The sequence below is a fragment of the Biomphalaria glabrata genome, chromosome 3 (assembly GCF_947242115.1).
Source record: "Biomphalaria glabrata chromosome 3, xgBioGlab47.1, whole genome shotgun sequence".
NCBI lineage: Eukaryota > Metazoa > Mollusca > Gastropoda > Planorbidae > Biomphalaria > Biomphalaria glabrata.
The window spans coordinates 45,453,526-45,474,612 of record NC_074713.1 but is presented as its reverse complement, the minus strand read 5'-3'; the positions used below and the strand labels follow the sequence as shown (position 1 = coordinate 45,474,612).

The window sequence follows — 21,087 nt, the reverse complement described above, 5'->3', positions numbered from 1 at the left end:
AGCATAGCTGAACATCGATTTAGCCAAACCGGACACATTAAATCAAATAAACAGGTAAATTCGAGTATCGATTTTTTTATTTTTGCGAGTGAGGGTGACTACTACAAAATAAAGTGTAGCTTTAGAAGTATTCTAAAGGTATGACTAGGGCGGTATCGACTACCACTTTGATATTTACCAATGTCCCACTTAGCGGCTGCTTCTGTTTGGCATCATTAAAAATATAAAAAGGATTGAACGAAGCTAACACAGGACCACCGCGTGGGCAGAAACCCACCGAGCTGATCCAAGGTCCGTGGGCGCTAACAGCTCACTCCGACAATGATTTCCGCAGATCGATAATTAAACGTGTTTTTTTTTATTCCCTCCATCCCGACCCCCTTTCCCTTTTCGGTATCGTCATTTGCTCGCCAGGGTCAGTTGTGGCCTCCCCTTTTGTATCACCGATTACTACAGGTATAGAGGAAGTGACGTAGTGAGGCTTTATAAATAAAATCCAAGCCAGCCATACTAGAATGTCTTATAGAATGAAATAGCTTTGATGTTTTAATGTATTGTATTAAGTACTAAAACAAAATAAACATTAATAACGTCCCCAAAGGTTATGTCCCCTTAGAAACCTAACGTCAACAATAGTTATGTGCCCTTGGAGACTTTATATCTCATATGACAGAGGTTGTTGTGCACATGTTTCTAGGTCTACGTCTAAAGAGTGTGTTATGTGGTCAGCACAACGACCAACTTTATATATATATATATATTAAGAGAGAGAGAGAGTTTTTTTTTTCAAAAACATATTGTCTACTTGTAGATTTGTACAGATAGATAGATAGATAGATAGATAGATAGATAGATAGATAGATAGATAGATAGACAGATTGTCTACTTGTAGATTTGTATGTTTATATATATATATATAGAGATAGATAGATAGATAGATAGATAGATAGATAGATAGATAGATAGATAGATAGATAGATAGACAGATTATCTACTTGTATATTTGTATATATATCGAGATAGATAGATAGATAGATAGATAGATAGATAGATAGATAGATAGATAGATAGATAGATAGATAGATAGATAGATAGATAGATAGATAGATTATCTACTAGTAGATTTGTATATATATAGAGATAGATAGATAGATAGATAGATAGATAGATAGATAGATAGATAGATAGATAGATAGATTGTCTACTTGTAGATTTGTATGTATATATATATATATATATATAGATAGATATATATATATATATATATATATATATATATATATATATAGATATATATATATATAGATATAGATAGATAGATAGATAGATAGATAGATAGATAGATAGATTGTCTACTTGTAGATTTGTATGTATATATATATATATATATATATATATATATATATATATATATATATATATATAGATAGATATATATATAGATAGATAGATAGATAGATAGATAGATAGATAGATAGATAGATAGATAGATAGATAGATTGTCTACTTGTAGATTTTTTCCTAATCTCAACGTTTTTAGATTATTTAATTTTTAAAAATTTCCTTTTAACTCCAACGCACCCCCCCCCCCCCCAAAAAAAAAAATAAAATCCCCACTCATTTTTGTCTAATTTGTAATATAAATCTGCAGAGGGAAAAAATTCGCCCACACGTTGTAGTCGTAGTGAAATTTCTATCACAATTCTATCTCCAGCACTGTTGAACACAGACGTAACGAATTCAAAGGAGGATTGGACAGACATTAAAAAAAGGTGACTTACGATGGTTCCCTGACTGTAGGCCTCGGAGACCATTGAGCCCAGCCAGCGGGCAGTTTCAATCATGACGGAGCAGGGCGCCGCTGAATCACTGGCTGCCACAAAGCCTGAAAGATTAGAAGGGAAGAAAGTGAGGAGAGGGGAAACAACTCTTTGATCATGAGGATGGAGAGATGTTTTCTTGTTGATGATGTGTCCAGTTGATGTCCAAACACACACACACACACACTTCACTCCCGGTGTAAGACATTGAATGAATACGTCTAGACGAAATAAATAGGGCGCCAAATGGGTTGACCAAAAAGAAGCGAAGATATGACCATTGAGGTAATTGATATATTTATGGAAATGGACTCTCGCTGCGTGCCCTTTCCCCATGGATCATCTTTCAGCGCAGGCGAGCTCAGCAAGTCTTGTCTGTGAGACGTCTTCCGAGGTTTGGTCGACCTTTTCTATGTTAGCAGAAGTCTAGTTGATCATGTTAAAAATTATAACTGGCAATGACCCTGGCAGTGGTAAGAAATATGCAATATTGTATCGTCAGTTTTAAAACAACGTTTTTTAATGGGCATCAGCAGGGAAAAAATCCGCTATTAGTTTTTATATTGTAACTGTATTCCTGTCCCTTTGTCGAAAGAATGTAATAATAAAATATTTATATATAATTTTATTTATTCACGTGTTGTAAGTAATAACTATAGTAATTAACTATGGTTAACAGAATTGGTGAAAAAAATGTAAGTTTGCAATTGTTTGCGCAAATCAATAGTCACTGAATAACAGTGCGTTTACTGCTATTGTCAAAAAGGAAAATGAAGTGGTCTAACTCTTTATCTATATTTAACAAGGTTACAAAGAAAGTTTGTGTGGAAACACAAACTCAAAATCGGCCCCCGAAGTGGTCTACCCAGGCAGGTAAAAAGGCAGGTTTCAATTTTTTCAGAAAGAAAATCAGAATGAAATTCTATCAAAGGCTAATGACAGAGAAGAATGGAGAAAGAAGGTTGCCAGATCCTGTGTGCCAGTGTGTGGTGCTCCAACGGTCCAGCAGACCAAGGGATAGGTGAAAGTGATGGTGAAGCTAAATGTGAACCTGGCCAAACTGATGTCATATAATGATCATCTAATTGATCTAATTGTTTTTAATGATTATCTAATTGATCTAATTGTTTTGCAAAGGGTCAATCTCTTATTCAAAGTCTCAAGAAAGAAAAAAAAAAAAAAACTTTTCCTTAAAAAAAAAATAAATCCTTTAGTTAATTGTAATATGGATGCACAGTCGCACTGCAGTTCGCGCGATAATATGAAAACTACTTCTTTATTGTTGTTTTAAATTCCTCCTGTGTTTGTTACTATTAATAGTGAATAGTTGTAAAAATGGTGCATTTTTATGAAAAAAAAAACTATTTGAATAGTTGATTTTAAAAATTAAATTTTTTGCTTTTGGAAAAAAAAAAGTAGTCGTTGCATCAGAACTTTGAATGGACAAAAATATCATGTTATCGGATTTTCAATATCTTTTCTAGTTTACGAGATCTAAACGGGACGGACGGACAGACAAACCACACAAAACTAATAGCGCCTTTCCCCTTTCGGGGGACCTAAAAAAAAACAAACTGCAATGTTAATGCTGTTACTAAAAGTACACAACGACAAGTGCCTTTGTAAACTAACTTGCATGTTCATCGTGCTAAAGAATCTCAATACCTGCCCTGCATTTCTCAACAAACAACGGGCCCCTTGGGCCCGCCTTTGTTATCTTGTTTTAGATATTCAAAGAGGCTTTCTAATCATTAAGCAAATTAATTTCTTTGATACAAATTTTATTCCCAGCATAAGACGTTAGATTGAATATAAAAGAGAACTGTTTATATTACGAATCAAGTTAATCTCTTTTATGGTGGAGCTAAAAATCTAAACATTTTAGACGTGTCTGTATTGAATTATCACTAATTATATATAAGGCTTGTTTTCGAGTCCGAAGATTAAGAGGAGTGCAGTATTCCCCGTGGATACGCAGCCCAAGTTGCGACCTACATATTTTGCCACTACAGCGCAGACATCACAATTGTCCACCGGTTGTCGATTTAGATCTCTTTTCGCCGACTACGTCGGTCCCCGGCAGTGGATTTTTTTTTGGTCTCAAGAGTGTTTCACGAGGCCATTGTAAGTGATCTTCTGCTGTCTCTTTCCCAAGTAGCCTGTCACCAGGTACTCTCTTCTCTGTCAGTTAAAGCGTCTAAGCTGGTCTTCAAAGTGTTGCCGTGGGGCACCTCTGTTACGCCGATCACCTTTCAGCTCACCAGAAACTACTGCCTTTGGCATATGTTCTTACTCATACGGGATACGTGCCCTGCCCAGCGTAACTTCGGGCCATAAGAAGTCCCTCAACACTGTTCATAAATGTATTGTAAACGTGAGTTAATAGTTATTCTCTGGCACTTCCGGAATCGAGATTCTTTCACGGGATCAAAATTATTTTGAGTCTCATAAACCCTAGGGACTTTGTGTATGATGTGGCTTTTCTGATAAGTAACAAGAATCTTCCAACTGTCGCCTTTAGATGTCTCTGATGCCAGTGAGGGCAAATGAGGGCAAAAGGACGACTCAGTTGATTTTTATAGCGTTTCCGGGGCGGAGGGGGGACATCTCTGTTACGCCGTCCTCCAAGAGCCTTTCAAAAACATAAAGATTGCTTTTCAAATGCCGTCCCCCGTGAGGGATAAGTGTCCAACCCAGCCCCAGCTGTCGAATAGTAAGTAGCGAGATAATCCTTTAGATAAGCTCGAGAATGTTATAGGTCGAAAGTTTCAGAAACACTGCTATAGCTCACTGCTAGCTCTGCTCCTCAAACACTGCTATAGCTCACTGCTAGCTCTGCTCCTCAAACACTGCTATAGCTCACTGCTAGCTCTGCTCCTCAAGTTTCTCATTTCCGGACAGTCCAGTATAACTAGATATCTATTATTAGTGTCGTGGATTTATTATTTCCGGTTTTATTCGATAATGTAATATTTTAGAATTAATTTGATCTATGGACTTCAGTCAGTTTTAGTTTTAAAGCTAGGACAAAGTCTATGACAAAAAAATGGGGTGGGTGGGTTAAAATGTACATATAAAAAAAGAAAACAAAAGAATTTAATGACGAAAAGTTTCTTTTCTTAATGTAGTACAAAAAGAGGACATTTTTTAGTAATATAAGTAAGTTACCTTTAAAAATAAAGAACTGCGTTTAAATGCTGGGTATAAAGTAAAAGTTTCTAGTAATATTAGAATTATTTTACAATTAGTTTCTTCTGTTGCACTGGGTCCTTCTCAATAGATCGCTTTATGTTATTGACATTAACTGAGAACATTAACCTGAATACCGTTATAGACAAACTCCTCAGAGAGAGTGAAGTACTATCTCATATGCCAATTACTTACCTGGCAAGAGCTTGGAATCGTAGTGACAAGCCAAAACGATTCGTTTGGTCACAGCGGGATCCAATGTGGCAATAACGTTACTAAATGGGATTTCCCCATAGGGCGTCAAATCCCTGAATTGATCTTCCTCCACGTGCCAGCCAAGACTGGTCATTTCTGTTCTGATAAACTGTTGACCAAAATAAGAAAAAAAAAAAGGTATTAACTAAGGCCAACAAAGAATTTAAAAAAATGATTGACTGTGTCCTTTTGTTGAGTACAGCTTAAGCGAGATCGTTTTTATTTTATTTTATTATTTATTTATTTTATCATGAAGTCAACGTTTTGTTCTTTCAACTTCTCATATACCACAGCACCAGGCAGCCATGAGTTTCTCAGCTCTGGATCCGACACACCCTTATGGCGCACTAGGATCGTAAAGTTACTATAGTACGAATCAAGCTTTAGTGTATTGTATTCAAGACAGTAGCGGATCCAGAACTTCGGAGTGGGGGGGGGGCGATATTTTTCCAAACCCTAACCCTAACGCCCAGTAAACCCTAACCCTAAGCATAAACGCGCTCACAGTATATATATATATATATATATATATATATATATATATATATATATATATATATATATATATATATATATATATATATATATATATATTAATGTTAAAAAAAGTAGTGTTTCTCAACCTTCTGCGAAAAAAGCATACAAAAAAAAAGTTATGTTGAGGCCTTTCTCTTAACGGCTAGGGGGTCTGGGGGAGCGCTGTAAGCTCGCTGTAAAATCGTTTTTTTGCTTTCTTCACTGCAGAACCGCATTCTCCTGACATCCACGGCTCATTATTTATCCTATTCAAAAAAGGATCTTTTGAATAATGTTTTACTTGAAAATATTCTAATATGAATTTATAGGCCCTTAGTACAATACAAGCAGATTTGTTCCTTGAAAAATAAGATACCTCACATATTATTTCGATTAAGGCTTTGAGAATCGCAGTCTAAAAAAATTATTTGAAAAAAAAAAAAACAGCCATGTTGAGGCCTTCCCTAGATAGCTTGGGGGTCTGATGCCTTTATCTTGACAGCTAGGAGGTCTAGGGGAGCGCTGTAAGCCAATAAACCAATATCGTTTTCTTGCATTTTTCACTGCAGAAACGCATTTTCCTGACATCTACAGTTCATTATTCATCCTATTAAGATAGGACCTTTTGAATAATGTTTTACTTGAAAAATATTCTAATATGATTTTACAGGCTCTTACTACATCGCTATTACAACCGATTTGTTCTTGAAAAGATAAGATACTTCACAAATTTAGATTAAGACTTTGAGTAACGCCGCCGAAAAAACATTTATTCAAAAAATAATATTTTTTAAAAAAAAGCTCATTTGTAAGTGATACATTTTGTTCAATAGACATGTTTGTAATTTGGTTTGTTACAGAAGGAGGAGAAATTAAGTGAACCAATTAGATTTTACTCTAAATTTTTTGCATTTTTAGTATTCAAGCATAAATTGTGACTTATTGTCCCAAATTTTTTTTTACAACAGAAAAATATCAGTTTGAGTAAAGGTTGAGAAGATGACTAGGAAAATAATATTTGGGTTCAGAACTCATTTCAATTGTTACTCTTATAAGGAGAAATTTCGTATGAATTCTAAATTTTCCAAAACAAAGTCTTTCTTTAAATAACTAAGATATAGTCGTATACAATGACATAAACTCTGTCGCCACATTTGAACTTTTCTGTTTTAAAACGTCATCTTTTCATCTGGAAAAGGGAGGGGCTGGTAGAGTGAAAACGTTAACCCTCGCTCCTTTTTATAATTTCTGCTAATGATAACATTTGGCATTAAAGAATAGGGGGTGGGGCGACTCATTCAATTTATAGCATATATATTAGTGATCCTTTTTTTTTTATTTTGTAATTTCTTAACTAAAATACAAAAAGAAAAAATGACTGGTTTGTCCGATGGGCGGAAGGCGATCGCATGTATCGCCCCTCCCACCTGGAACAACCCTTTTTCATTTTAAATTTTACTTATGATAAAATTTGAGATCAGAGTGTGTGTGCGACATTATATACAAATGGGTTAAAACATCAATATGAAGCTTATATTATATAGATATTCAACTAATTTTGTTCAAAAACTATAAAAATAAAAAATAGGACCGCATCCCCCCACTCAGAGGGCTAGAGTGGGGAGGGCAGCAGAAGTAATCGCCCCCCCCCCCCTCCACCTCAATGAATCGGCTAAGATACCAGAAGTGTAGCAACATAAAATAAAAATTATATTGTAATTCAACTAATTTTATTCACAAACTATGATTTCTAAAGAAAAGTAAGACCGCCCCCCCTCCCCCACTCTAAGGGTTTAGGTTGGATGGGCAGTAGATGTATTCGCCCCCCCCCCCCCCAAATCGGCTAACAGAGGAACGACATAATATAAAGATCGGTAAAATATCAATAGCAAGTTTTAATTATATAGATATTTAATTGTTTCCGTTGACAAGCTGTGATTTCTACAAATAAATTGGACCGCCCCCCCCCCCACTGGAAAGTTTATGGTGGGGGGGGGGGCGGGATAGATGCCATCGCCTACTCCCCATCCCACCAAATCGGCCAACATACTAAAGGGGGGCGAAATAATCTAAAAATAGGTTGAAATATAAATAATTAGTATATATTATTAACATAACTAATAAATTCGTATACAAATTGTGTGATTTCTTTACTAAAAGATCGGCCGAGTGGTGGGGGGGGGGGGGGACGATCGCTCCTACCGCCCCCCCCCCCTCCTGGATCCGCCAGTGATTCAAAACACTAGATTCAAATGGAAGGCCACGAAAGTGATGGATACATGAAAGGAAGACATGACGAGAGTCGTGCTATTTTATTTGGTCAAGTTTTATTCTTCATTGACACCATCTTCGTCTTCCAGACGTGATCTATGACATTTAAAAATAAATATCCGTGAACAGATCTAACAGGATGAAATAACACATGTGACGGAAGATGACAATTGGGACTAGTGTCCTTCAAAGCTGCATTCTTTATCAACAAGAGGCCCAAACAAGACACTGGCCCCAAAACACCTTTATTGAAGAAAACTATATGGAGAGCTGCCTAGCCTGTTCACTTCAGAAATATGAATAGCTAGATGAAGTCTACAACAAGACATCAAATCGCAGAGAAGAACAGGATAACAGTAATCACAGTCAAACAAATAATTGTTTGTTGTTTTTGTTATCCTTGGTTGTATCGCTCTATTTTAGAGTGACCTGCATGACCACGCCTAACACCATGCATAATACCGCTCATTACAATCGTCGCTCGATGAAGATTAAAATAACATAAGACAGTCCACTTGGTTTCCTTGTATAAAACCCTGACATACATTTATAGCTTTGGCTTAACCGACGTAGACCATCAATTGTCCTCGGACTCACACGCTGAGAACCGCTGTCTTGCTGTACAATACTGTTACTGTTAAAACTGTGTGCCAGCTCGAAACACAAAAAAGCACACAATAGCAAGTGACATTTTATTCTAAAAACTGCACATGAAAATGAGAGGCATCTATTACACCAGTAGAAATCTGTCAAGATCTTATTTCATCGGATCAATGGGTCTCTTCATTTTGTTTTTTTAAAATATGAAACAATCGTTACTTGAGACTTGTCCGCACTGGAATAAAAACTGTTTAACCACTGACAAGTGACATTTCTTCAATGGTGACAGTGTGTTATGTTATTTTAAAAAATATGAGGAGATTGTATAACACAAACTCGTAGGCGTCCACTTTGGTTCGGTTAAACGGCTATATGGTGGCGTTATAGCACATTTGTGTGTGTGTGTGTGGAATAAATGGTTGTGGAAATTATTCTACATCTAGTTTGACGTCTGTGCATATAAATTATAATTCTATATAATATGTTCACCAAAGAATAAGATGCTTGCACTCCATCATGGACATACGAAGGCAAGACCGCACTACAAACAGCGATGTCCTTGCGAGTGCCAGTATGGACAGTATAGAGGGGCCTCTTATGGTCCGACAGTTACGCTTTGCAAGGCACGTATTTATTTGGGAGACAAACGTATGCTAAAAGCAGTCTTTTTTGGTGAGCTAAAAGGTGGTCGACGTAACAGAGGTGACCCCACGGAAAAAGCTTCAAAGACCAGCTTAGGCGTCAACTTTCCTTGGCTGACATAGAAGAGAGCACCTGGTTGCATGCGGCTTCAGAACGAGACAGCTGGAGGTCACATACAAAAGCCGCGGGATACACATATGAGACCAAAAGAAAATATGCTGCCAAGGATAGACGTAGACGGCGACAAGAAAATCTTAATCGACCTCCGGCAGACAATGTTATGCTTGTCTGGGATATGGCCAAATATGTAGGTCACAGATGGGGCTGCTTAGCCACGGGAAATACTGCATTCCTTATTAATCTTCAGACTCGAAGACAAGCCTTATTATTATTATATAATATGCTCACTAACTTGTAAAAATTATCGCGGAAAACCTGAAGCAGCTGTATCTCCTAAGAACACTAGACCAACTTTATATTCATTAAACAAGAAAATCATTTTAAAATACTTTAAAAAAAAAAAAAAAAAGCCATATTAAGCGTAGTGTATCAATTAGTATGGATCAATCATGTAATTAAATTTGTTATAGGTATAGACGAACAATAATAAATGTGCGATTACAAATATTTTTACCCATTGTTTTTGTTTGACCTGAATTTGAACTCGAGGGCTAAGGCCTTCTCAGCTTCCTCAAGCCGATACACTAACCACTGTGCTAGGAAAGTGCTTTTGAAAATAGAAGGTTTTATAGCTAGTTATCTGTAGTTAGTTTCAACATTTTCTCTCTACAAAATATAAAGGGGACTAATACAATTTCTTTAATTAATTAATTAATTACAAATATTTAATTAACTAATTTTACCAGAGTGAGTTTATTAAAAGTTGCGTAAAATCAAACAATTTGTTTATTCCTTTCATCCTTTATTGAGACTAATAACTGTTACCAATTATACAATAAATAACGCAATAATCTTGTTTTAAAAATGGTTCATACTTATTAAAAAAAAACATTCGCTTATTAAATTTAAAAAACAAATGAAAAAAAAAAGCCGTTGCACCCTTTTTCAGCACGCTACAGGCAATGCTAAAATTGAATTCTAGATTGTTCTTTTAATGTAAGCTACTATAATCATTACCATAATATAACATAGAAACCAATGGTGGCTTTTCTAGCTATTGGTTCAAATAAGTTTTAAGGTTTGTGGCCAAGGTGCACTGAGCTAACGAGAAGGAAATATCGGATTGGATTCTTCGCTCAGGATGTAATTTCCACACAGGATGTTAAATCCTCCATGAGTTCAGTCATTCCAAATGTACATTATAATCATGACTTAGAAGTTTCGATGAGAAACATTCACTTTTATTAAGATGTTATAGCAATAAGTTTAGATTATATTGTACACTACTTTAAAACAATGACGGCTAAGAGAAAGATAACTCTTTTGTTACAATCCACGCATTCTCTCCCCTTCGCCACCTACATTATCTGATTTTGTGTTGGCGCAGCTTTAAAAAAATCCTTTCAGACAAAAACAAAATCAATGAATCAAATAATTTTATTTAATTAAACTAAGTTTCTATTTCTACTGAATGTTTTATCTCCGGCCGATGGTTCAAAGCTAAGAAAGATGATTAAACTACTCGACTCTCCCACGACTCTGTGATGTGTTTAGAGATGACTTCTTAAGAAAACAAAGCAGATTTTTTTTTTAAATGTCAAATCCTTGCAGTACAAACACACACATAGGCACACACACACGAGCACGCACGTTGCGTGTACTATGTATGTTTCTCCAGTGACAGATTTATTTTTGTTGTTGTTTTTTTAAAACAAAGCTTGTATCTACTTTCTCTGTCTGTCTGTCTGGTACAAGTTTTGTACACATTATTTCTCCCACTTCCCATTCTCTAATCAAGTTGAAACGATTTACAATTATTATACCTTACAAAACATGAATCAATCAAACAATTTACTCATTGGTAGATTACTTATTGGTAATTCATTCTGTTGTTTGGTATCGAACACGAGAAATAGATGTTACATTTGGAGATATTTCCCCTTTTGTTTTGTACACTTTTTAAAATCTATAGTCAAAATAAATTGAAATTAAAACATATAATTAAAATTCGCCTCCCAAGAAGCATTGATTCAATAATAAAGCTCTGTGCTCTAACTGTACTCTCGGAGCCGCGTCAATCAGAAGTGTTAATTTATAAGTTCTCATATTCAACACAGGCAATAAATAATTGCTCTACTTCTGAGTCAAGCTGATTGCGATATTTATTGAACCTTCTGTTCCGTGGTGTACTAACGTGTACTTAACCCTTAAAGTGCTGAGCTTTTTTTTTTTACAAGAGTGCATGCAAAATGGAATTACTATTCTAGTGTTTAGAGAGGCTAAGCTACCCCACGCGTTTAAAGGGTTAACAATAAACTAAATCTAGTTAAACCGGGCAATGGCTGCTCAGCCTCAACTGATGGAAACGGTCGTTATATAAAGTCAATAGCCTGCAGTGCTGGATTTAGACTTCAAAAGGCCCTATACTATTTGAGATATAAGGCCCTTATAGGTCTCTTTTTTTAAAGTCAAGATATTATAAGTCAGTATTAAATATTTCTTGGGGGCCCTAAGACATCTTATGTTGCCTATAAGTTAAACGGCCTGCTAATACGGAAACAAAACACCAGCCGGTGTCGATTGCACTGGCGAGGATGGAAGAGAGCCCCAATAATTATGTCGCTATTCACATGCCGCTTCTCAAGGGGTCGTGTCATGACGGTGACACGCAAGGCTGATGTGATACAGAGAAGGAATATGGGGGAGTTTCAACGGTGAGCTCGGCCTTTGGTCTAGCTTCTAACCCGAGCGTCTTGGGATACGAGCCACCGTTAATGCAGATATAACAAAATATATCTGCTTGGATACCTCCCAGACAGAACAGTTTGTTTTGAATGGAAGCTTCTATGGGCAGAGAGTTCAGAGTCTTCTACTTACTCTTAGTACAATTACAAAGATCTACTAAGTCCCCTATATAGGTCGTTATCTGAGTCTTAGTGAACACAACATGAAAAATAGGACGACACTATAGAAGCAATGGATAACTATACAATCTTCCATGTGCATAAGCTCTCCACGAGCAGAGTGGTTAACGTGTTGGCTTGAGAAGGCTTGAACTAAGAGTTCAAATTCAGGGTGTTCCACCTTTTTAACAATTTTATAAATCCTTTTTTTTTTTTTGTTTTTGTATACATCTATTACAGATGTAATTACATAGTGATCCAGCCTAATTGATAAAAAGTACGCTTAATATAAGCTTTGTTGTTTTTTTTAAAGCATTTTTTATATGTTCTTGTTAATTAAGCCTTTCATTGTTAGTGAGATCGCGTTTCAACAACTAATTGTTTTAAAAAAAGAATAGGATGATACAAATAGAATAATGATACTTTTTTCAGAACTGAATAAGATGTTAGACCAATAGGTTTTATTCAATTTGTATTAATGAGCGCCGGAAGGAATGACTCAATAGAAAAGAGCTCTACTTGCTATCCGCGTTCGTTGCTAAGAAATATCCATGTGTCGAGTTTCTAAGAGAAGTCATTTGTTTTGTTTACTACTAATAATAGATTATATGGGGTCATGTGAACAAATCTATCCAGTGGCACGTGACTATTCTTGTCACGTGGGTCAGTGATGCACGTGGGATATTTACACTCGGAGTGTCAGACGTCGTGGGCCATGTTCGCCCTTATCAGATTTGTGTGTGTGGTAGTACCGCTGCCAGTGGCTGAAGTGGCGACACTAAATTACCATGACGTGCTTTTCGCTCGACAAATTCAAGGCCAGACTGACGATTAAGTGCAACCTTCATGATTCGTGTGGTCTTTTAGATCAGTGATTCCCCCCCCCCCCCAAAAAAAAAAAACGATGGCTTTATACAGCTGGTAAAGGCAGTGCTATCTGGTCTAAAATAAACTCCAGCCCACAGAGTGCTATCTGGTCTCTAAAACTCCAGCCTACAGAGTGCTATCTGGTCTAAAATTAACTCCAGCCCACAGAGTGCTATCTGGTCTCTAAAACTCCAGCCTACAGAGTGCTATCTGGTCTCTAAACCTCCAGCCCACAGAGTGCTATTTGGTATCTAAACCTCCAGCATACAGAGTGCTATCTGGTCTCTAAACCTCCAGCCTACAGAGTGCTATCTGGTCTCTAAACCTCCAGCCCACAGAGTGCTATCTGGTCTCTAAACCTCCAGCCTACAGAGTGCTATCTGGTCTCTAAAACTCCAGCCCACAGAGTGCTATTTGGTCTCTAAACCTCCAGCCCACAGAGTGCTATCTGGTCTCTAAACCTCCAGCATACAGAGTGCTATCTGGTCTCTAAACCTCCAGCCCACAGAGTGCTATCTGGTCTCTAAACCTCCAGCCCACAGAGTGCTATTTGGTCTCTAAACCTCCAGCCCACAGAGTGCTATCTGGTCTCTAAACCTCCAGCCCACAGAGTGCTATCTGGTCTCTAAACCTCCAGCCCACAGAGTGCTATTTAGTCTCTAAAGCTCCAGCCCACAGAGTGCTATCTGGTCTCTAAAACTCCAGCCTACAGAGTGCTATCTGGTCTCTAAACCTCCAGCTCACAGAGTGCTATTTGGTCTCTAAACCTCCAGCCTACAGAGTGCTATCTGGTCTCTAAAACTCCAGCCCACAGAGTGCTATCTAACCTCTAAAACTCCAGCCCACAGAGTGCTATCTAACCTCTAAAACTCCAGCCCACAGCGTGCTATATAACCTCTAAAACTCCAGCCCACAGAGTGCTATTTGGTCTCTAAACCTCCAGCCCACAGAGTGCTATCTGGTCTCTAAAACTCCAGCCCACAGAGTGCTATCTAACCTCTAAAACTCCAGCCCACAGAGTGCTATCTGCCTCTAAAACGTCAGCCCGCATTGCTATATGGCCTTTGAAAAACTAGCCCACTGTGCTATCTGGCATAAGGCCAACAGTGTTATCTGGCCTCCAGTTCACAAACGAGGCTCAAATTACATCACATTTTAGGAAGCCCTGAAGTTCAACTCACACAATAACTTCACCATAATGGGCTCGCTTTGTTTTTCTAACAAGACTTAGGGTCAAACATTAAGGTAAAAAAAAAAACTAGCTTTATTTAGAAACACTTCGAGACTAAAGAAATATTTTGAGAATAAAAAATCACTTTGTGGAATAATTGTAATTACACATTGATAAAATGAATCCCGTTAAGCCTGTATCAGTGAAACAAAAGCACGCAGACCTATGTCTCCATACAAGTCAAGAGCCAGTGATTTCTAAGACCTGTGCAAAATTTCACCTAATACGAGATTGGGTGTGGGAGAAATAGCGTGTATAAACTTTCTACCAGACAGACAGTCAGACAGAGATGATATAAGCTTTGTAAACAAAAGAAAGAGAGACAATGTGAAAAAGAGCGATAGAAGAAACAGAAAAAAGTCACAGCGAGAAAAAAATAATAAAAAGAGAGCTAAACGAAAAATAAAGAAACTAGAAAGAAACAAGAGACAGACTATAAACAGGGAAGAAAGAAACAAGAGACAGGAAAGAAACAAGAGACAGGAAAGAAACAAGAGACAGGAAAGAAACAAGAGACAGGAAAGAAACAAGAGACAGGAAAGAAACAAGAGACAGGAAAGAGACAAGAGACAGGAAAGAGACAAGAGACAGACTATAAACAGGGAAGAAAGAAACAAGAGACAGGAAAGAAACAAGAGACAGGGAAGAAACAAGAGACAGGAAAGAAACAAGAGACAAGAAAGAAACAAGAGACAGGAAAGAAACAAGAGACAGGAAAGAAACAAGAGACAGGAAAGAAACAAGAGACAGGAAAGAAACAAGAGACAGGAAAGAAACAAGAGACAGGAAAGAAACAAAAGACAGGAAAGAAACAGGGAAGAAAGAAACAAGAGACAGGAAAGAAACAAAAGACAGGAAAGAAACAAGAGACAGGAAAGAAACAAGAGACAGGGAAGAAACAAGAGACAGAAAAGAAACAAGAGACAAGAAAGAAACAAGAGACAGGAAAGAAACAAGAGACAGGAAAGAGACAAGAGACAGGAAAGAAACAAGAGACAGGAAAGAAACAAGAGACAGGAAAGAAACAAGAGACAGGAAAGAAACAAGAGACAGGAAAGAAACAAGAGACAGGAAAGAAACAAGAGACAGGAAAGAAACAAGAGACAGGAAAGAAACAAGAGACAGGGAAGAAACAAGAGACAGGAAAGAAACAAGAGACAGGAAAGAAACAAGAGACAGGAAAGAAACAAGAGACAGGAAAGAAACAAGAGACAGGAAAGAGACAAGAGACAGGAAAGAAACAAGAGACAGGAAAGAAACAAGAGACAAGAAAGAAACAAGAGACAGGAAAGAAACAAGAGACAGGAAAGAAACAAGAGACAGGAAAGAAACAAGAGACAGGAAAGAAACAAGAGACAGGAAAGAGACAAGAGACAGGAAAGAAACAAGAGACAGGAAAGAAACAAGAGACAGGAAAGAAACAAGAGACAGGAAAGAAACAAGAGACAGGAAAGAAACAAGAGACAGGAAAGAAACAAGAGACAGGAAAGAAACAAGAGACAGGAAAGAAACAAGAGACAGGAAAGAAACAGGGAAGAAAGAAACAAGAGACAGGAAAGAAACAAGAGACAGGAAAGAAACAAGAGACAGGAAAGAAACAGGGAAGAAAGAAACAAGAGACAGGAAAGAAACAGGGAAGAAAGAAACAAGAGACAGGAAAGAAACAGGGAAGAAAGAAACAAGAGACAGGAAAGAAACAGGGAAGAAAGAAACAAGAGACAGGAAAGAAACAGGGAAGAAAGAAACAAGAGACAGGAAAGAAACAGGGAAGAAAGAAACAAGAGACAGGAAAGAAACAAGAGACAGGAAAGAAACAAGAAACATGGAAGAAAGAAACAAGAGACAGGAAAGAAACATGGAAGAAAGAAACAAGAGACAGGAAAGAAACAAGAAACATGGAAGAAAGAAACAAGAGACAGGAAAGAAACAGGGAAGAAAGAAACAAGAGACAGGAAAGAAACAAGAAACATGGAAGAAAGAAACGAGAGACAGGAAAGAAACACGAGACAGGAAAGAAACACGAGACAGGAAAGAAACAAGAGACAGGAAAGAAACAAAAGACAGGAAAGAAACAGGGAAGAAAGAAACAAGAGACAGGAAAGAAACAAGAGACAGGAAAGAAACAAGAGACAGGAAAGAAACAAGAGACAGGAAAGAAACAAGAGACAGGAAAGAAACAGGGAAGAAAGAAACAAGAGACAGGAAAGAAACAAGAGACAGGAAAGAAACAAGAGACAGGAAAGAAACAAGAGACAGGAAAGAAACAAGAGACAGGAAAGAAACAAGAGACAGGAAAGAAACAAGAGACAGGAAAGAAACAAGAGACAGGAAAGAAACAAGAGACAGGAAAGAAACAGGGAAGAAAGAAACAAGAGACAGGAAAGAAACAAGAGACAGGAAAGAAACAAGAGACAGGAAAGAAACAAGAGACAGGGAAGAAACAAGAGACAGGAAAGAAACAGGGAAGAAAGAAACAAGAGACAGGAAAGAAACAAGAGACAGGAAAGAAACAGGGAAGAAAGAAACAAGAGACAGGAAAGAAACAAAAGACAGGAAAGAAACAAAAGACAGGAAAGAAACAAGAGACAGGAAAGAAACAAGAGACAGGAAAGAAACAAGAGACAGGAAAGAAACAAAAGACAGGAAAGAAACAAAAGACAGGAAAGAAACAAAAGACAGGAAAGAAACAAAAGACAGGAAAGAAACAAGAGACAGGAAAGAAACAAGAAACAGGGAAGAAACAAGAGACAGGAAAGAAACAAGAGACAGGGAAGAAACAAGAGACAGGAAAGAAACAGGGAAGAAAGAAACAAGAGACAGGAAAGACATAAAGAGAAGAATAAGGAAAGAAGAAAAGTTCAAAGTGAAAAAAAAGAGAAATAATTAAGGACAGTAGGAAAGAGAAAGAAAAAAGAGGATAGAGAAAGAGAAAGAGTGAAAAAAAAAAAGATCGAGAGGGAGAGTGACATAAAGAAAGAGACGAGAGAGGCAGAAAAGTTTTACCAACCAAACTGTTGAATTTCTCAGCAACTCTCGTCATGATAGGGCGCGTACATTTATTGCTCGCCCCCCCCCCCTCAACCCAGTGGTATTTGTTCCCCTCCTTTGCATTTTTAATGCCAGCGTCCTGACTGGTCCTCAACTGGGTCTGTGGAAATCTCATCTCCATCAACAGTTGCAATTACACATGCACACACACACACATACAAAAGCATCCAATAGTAATGTCCAAATACACATCACTTCCGCTTGTCTCACTTCAGAAGTGAAAATCAGTTGAGCAGGAAAGGATGAAATTTAAAAAAAAAAATCGATACATTATTCAATCCCATTTAAAAAGAGCAAACAAAAAAATGTCCAACTTTCTAATTCCATTTCACTGAATTATTTGGCAGCTGCTTATTTGAAACCTTTTCCCTAAAATTTCTCTGCTTATCATGGAACAAAAAATGAGAAGCAGAAATATATTATATATATTTCGCCAGGGACATATATATATATCTGGCCTAAAAAACTCCAGCCCACAGAGTACTATCTGGCCTCTATCCCTTCTTCAATCCTTTCTTCAATCCCTTCTTCTATCCCTTCTTCAATCCCTTCTTCAATCCCTTCTTCAATCCTTTCTTCTATCCCTTCTTCAATCCTTTCTTCAATCCCTTCTTCAATCCCTTCTTCTATCCCTTCTTCAATCTATTCTTCTATCCTTTCTTAATCCCTTCTTCAATCCCTTCTTCTATCCTTTCTTCAATCCCTTCTTCTATCCCTTCTTCAATCCCTTCTTCAATCCTTTCTTCTATCCCTTCTTCAATCCCTTCTTCAATCCTTTCTTCAATCCCTTCTTCTATCCCTTCTTCAATCCCTTCTTCAATCCCTTCTTCAATCCCTTCTTCAATCCTTTCTTCTATCCCTTCTTCAATCCTTTCTTCAATCCCTTCTTCAATCCCTTCTTCTATCCCTTCTCCTATCCTTTCTTAATCCCTTCTTCAATCCCTTCTTCTATCCTTTCTTCAATCCCTTCTTCTATCCCTTCTTCAATCCCTTCTTCAATCCTTTCTTCAATCCCTTCTTCAATCCCTTCTTCTATCCCTTCTTCAATCCCTTCTTCTATCCTTTCTTAATCCCTTCTTCAATCCTTTCTTCTATCCCTTCTTTAATCCCTTCTTCAATCCCTTCTTCTATCCCTTCTTCAATCCCTTCTTCAATCCCTTCTTCAATCCCTTCTTCAATCCCTTCTTCTATCCTTTCTTCTATCCCTTCTTCAATCCTTTCTTCAATCCCTTCTTCAATCCCTTCTTCTATCCCTTCTTCAATCCTTTCTTCTATCCCTTCTTCAATCCCTTCTTCTATCCCTTCTTCAATCCCTTCTTCAATCCTTTCTTCAATCCCTTCTTCAATCCTTTCTTCAATCCCTTCTTCTATGCTTTCTTTAATCTTTTCTTCAATCCCTTCTTCCATGCCTTCTTCAATCCCTTCTTCAATCCCTTCTTCTATCCCTTCTTCAATCCTTTCTTCTATCCCTTCTTCAATCCCTTCTTCTATCCCTTCTTCAATCCCTTCTTCAATCCTTTCTTCAATCCCTTCTTCAATCCTTTCTTCAATCCCTTCTTCTATGCTTTCTTTAATCTTTTCTTCAATCCCTTCTTCCATGCCTTCTTCAATCCCTTCTTCAATCCCTTCTTCTATCCCTTCTTCAATCCCTTCTTCAATCCTTTCTTCAATCCCTTCTTCAATCCCTTCTTCAATCCCTTCTTTAATCCCTTCTTCAATCCTTTCTTTAATCCCTTCTTCAATCCCTTCTTCAATCCCTTCTTCAATCCTTTCTTCAATCCCTTCTTTAATCTTTTCTTCAATCCCTTCTTCCATGCCTTCTTCAATCCCTTCTTAAATCCCTTCTTCAATCCCTTCTTCAATCCCTTCTTCAATCCTTTCTTCTATCCCTTCTTCAATCCCTTCTTCAATCCCTTCTTCAATCCTTTCTTCAACCCCTTCTTCTATCCTTTCTTCAATCCCTTCTTCTATCCCTTCTTCAATCCTTTCTTCAATCTCTTCTTCTATGCCTTCTTCAATCCCTTCTTCAATCCTTTCTTCAATTCCTTCTTCAATCCCTTCTTCAATCCCTTCTTCAATCCCTTCTTCTATCCTTTCTTTAATCCCTTCTTCAATCCCTTCTTCAATCCCTTCTTCTATCCTTTCTTTAATCCCTTCTTCAATCCCTTCTTCAATCCCTTCTTCTATCCCTTCTTCAATCCCTTCTTCTATCCCTTCTTCAATCCCTTCTTCTATGCTTTCTTTAATCCCTTCTTCAATCCTTTCTTCAATCCCTTCTTCTATGCTTTCTTCAATCCCTTCTTTAATCCCTTCTTCTATCCCTTCTTCAATCCCTTCTTTTATCCTTTCTTAATCCCTTCTTCAATCCTTTCTTCTATCCTTTCTTTAATCCCTTCTTCAATCCCTTCTTCAATCCTTTCTTCAATCCCTTCTTCAATCCCTTCTTCAACCCTTTCTTCTATCCTTTCTTTAATCCCTTCTTCAATCCCTTCTTCAATCCCTTCTTCAATCCTTTCTTCAATCCCTTCTTCTATCCTTTCTTTAATCCCTTCTTCAATCCCTTCTTCAATCCCTTCTTCTATCCCTTCTTCAATCCCTTCTTCTATCCTTTCTTAATCCCTTCTTCAATCCCTTCTTCAATCCCTTCTTCTATCCTTTCTTAATCCCTTCTTCAATCCCTTCTTCTATCCCTTCTTCAATCCCTTCTTCTATCCTTTCTTCTATCCCTTCTTCAATCCCTTCTTCTATCCCTTCTTCAATCCTTTCTTCAATCTCTTCTTCTATCCCTTCTTCAATCCCTTCTTCAATCCCTTCTTCTATCCTTTCTTCAATCCCTTCTTCTATCCTTTCTTCTATCCCTTCTTCAATCCCTTCTTCTATCCCTTCTTCAATCCTTTCTTCAATCTCTTCTTCTATCCCTTCTTCAATCCCTTCTTCAATCCCTTCTTCAATCCCTTCTTCAATCCTTTCTTCAATCTCTTCTTCTATCCCTTCTTCAATCCTTTCTTCAATCCCTTCTTCAATCCTTTCTTCAATCCCTTCTTCAATCCTTTCTTCTATCCCTTCTTCAATCCCTTCTTCTATCCCTTCTTCAATCCTTTCTTCAATCCTTTCTTCAATCCCTTCTTCAATCCTTTCTTCAATCCCTTCTTCTATGCTTTCTTTAATCTTTTCTTCAATCCCTTCTTCCATGCCTTCTTCAATCCCTTCTTAAATCCCTTCTACTATCCCTTATTTAATTCCTTCTTCAATCCCTTGTTCTATCCCTTCTTTAATCCCTTGTATGAACTCAAGATCCTTTGTTTCGGAAGTCAAGCGCTTCCTCGCTCACCACGTCTTCCTACATAAACAAATTAATGCGAATCAAACACATTGACCCAACAGTGGCATATTGTAGTGAATGACTGGATACACTCTCTGTAGTAACTAGAGAGTTCAAGACGTGTAAACAACACTCCAAGCTGAAACTATTTCAAATCTTCTTCTCTCGCCTTTTTTCCTCATACTGACGTCACAACGCCGGAAGGGGAGGGCAAAAAATAACGTAAGTGAATCTTCTCTTTGGAAAGTAAAAAACTAGTACATGTCAAGCTGACACACTTCCCCCCCCCTCTCATTAATTAAA

General features: G+C 37.4%; 1 protein-coding gene across 1 annotated transcript in view; it reads right to left on the bottom strand.

The window, feature by feature from the left end:
• Positions 1-21,087, bottom strand: part of LOC106075989 (glutaminyl-peptide cyclotransferase-like protein) — a 76,768-nt gene that overhangs the window by 27,139 nt on the left and 28,542 nt on the right. Inside the window, exons 3-4 of the mRNA XM_056022294.1 lie at positions 5,205-5,373; positions 1,782-1,885 (exon numbers count right to left, since the gene is read on the bottom strand). Of these exons, the coding sequence (XP_055878269.1) occupies positions 1,782-1,885; positions 5,205-5,373 (273 nt within the window). The remainder of the gene's footprint in view (positions 1-1,781; positions 1,886-5,204; positions 5,374-21,087) is intronic.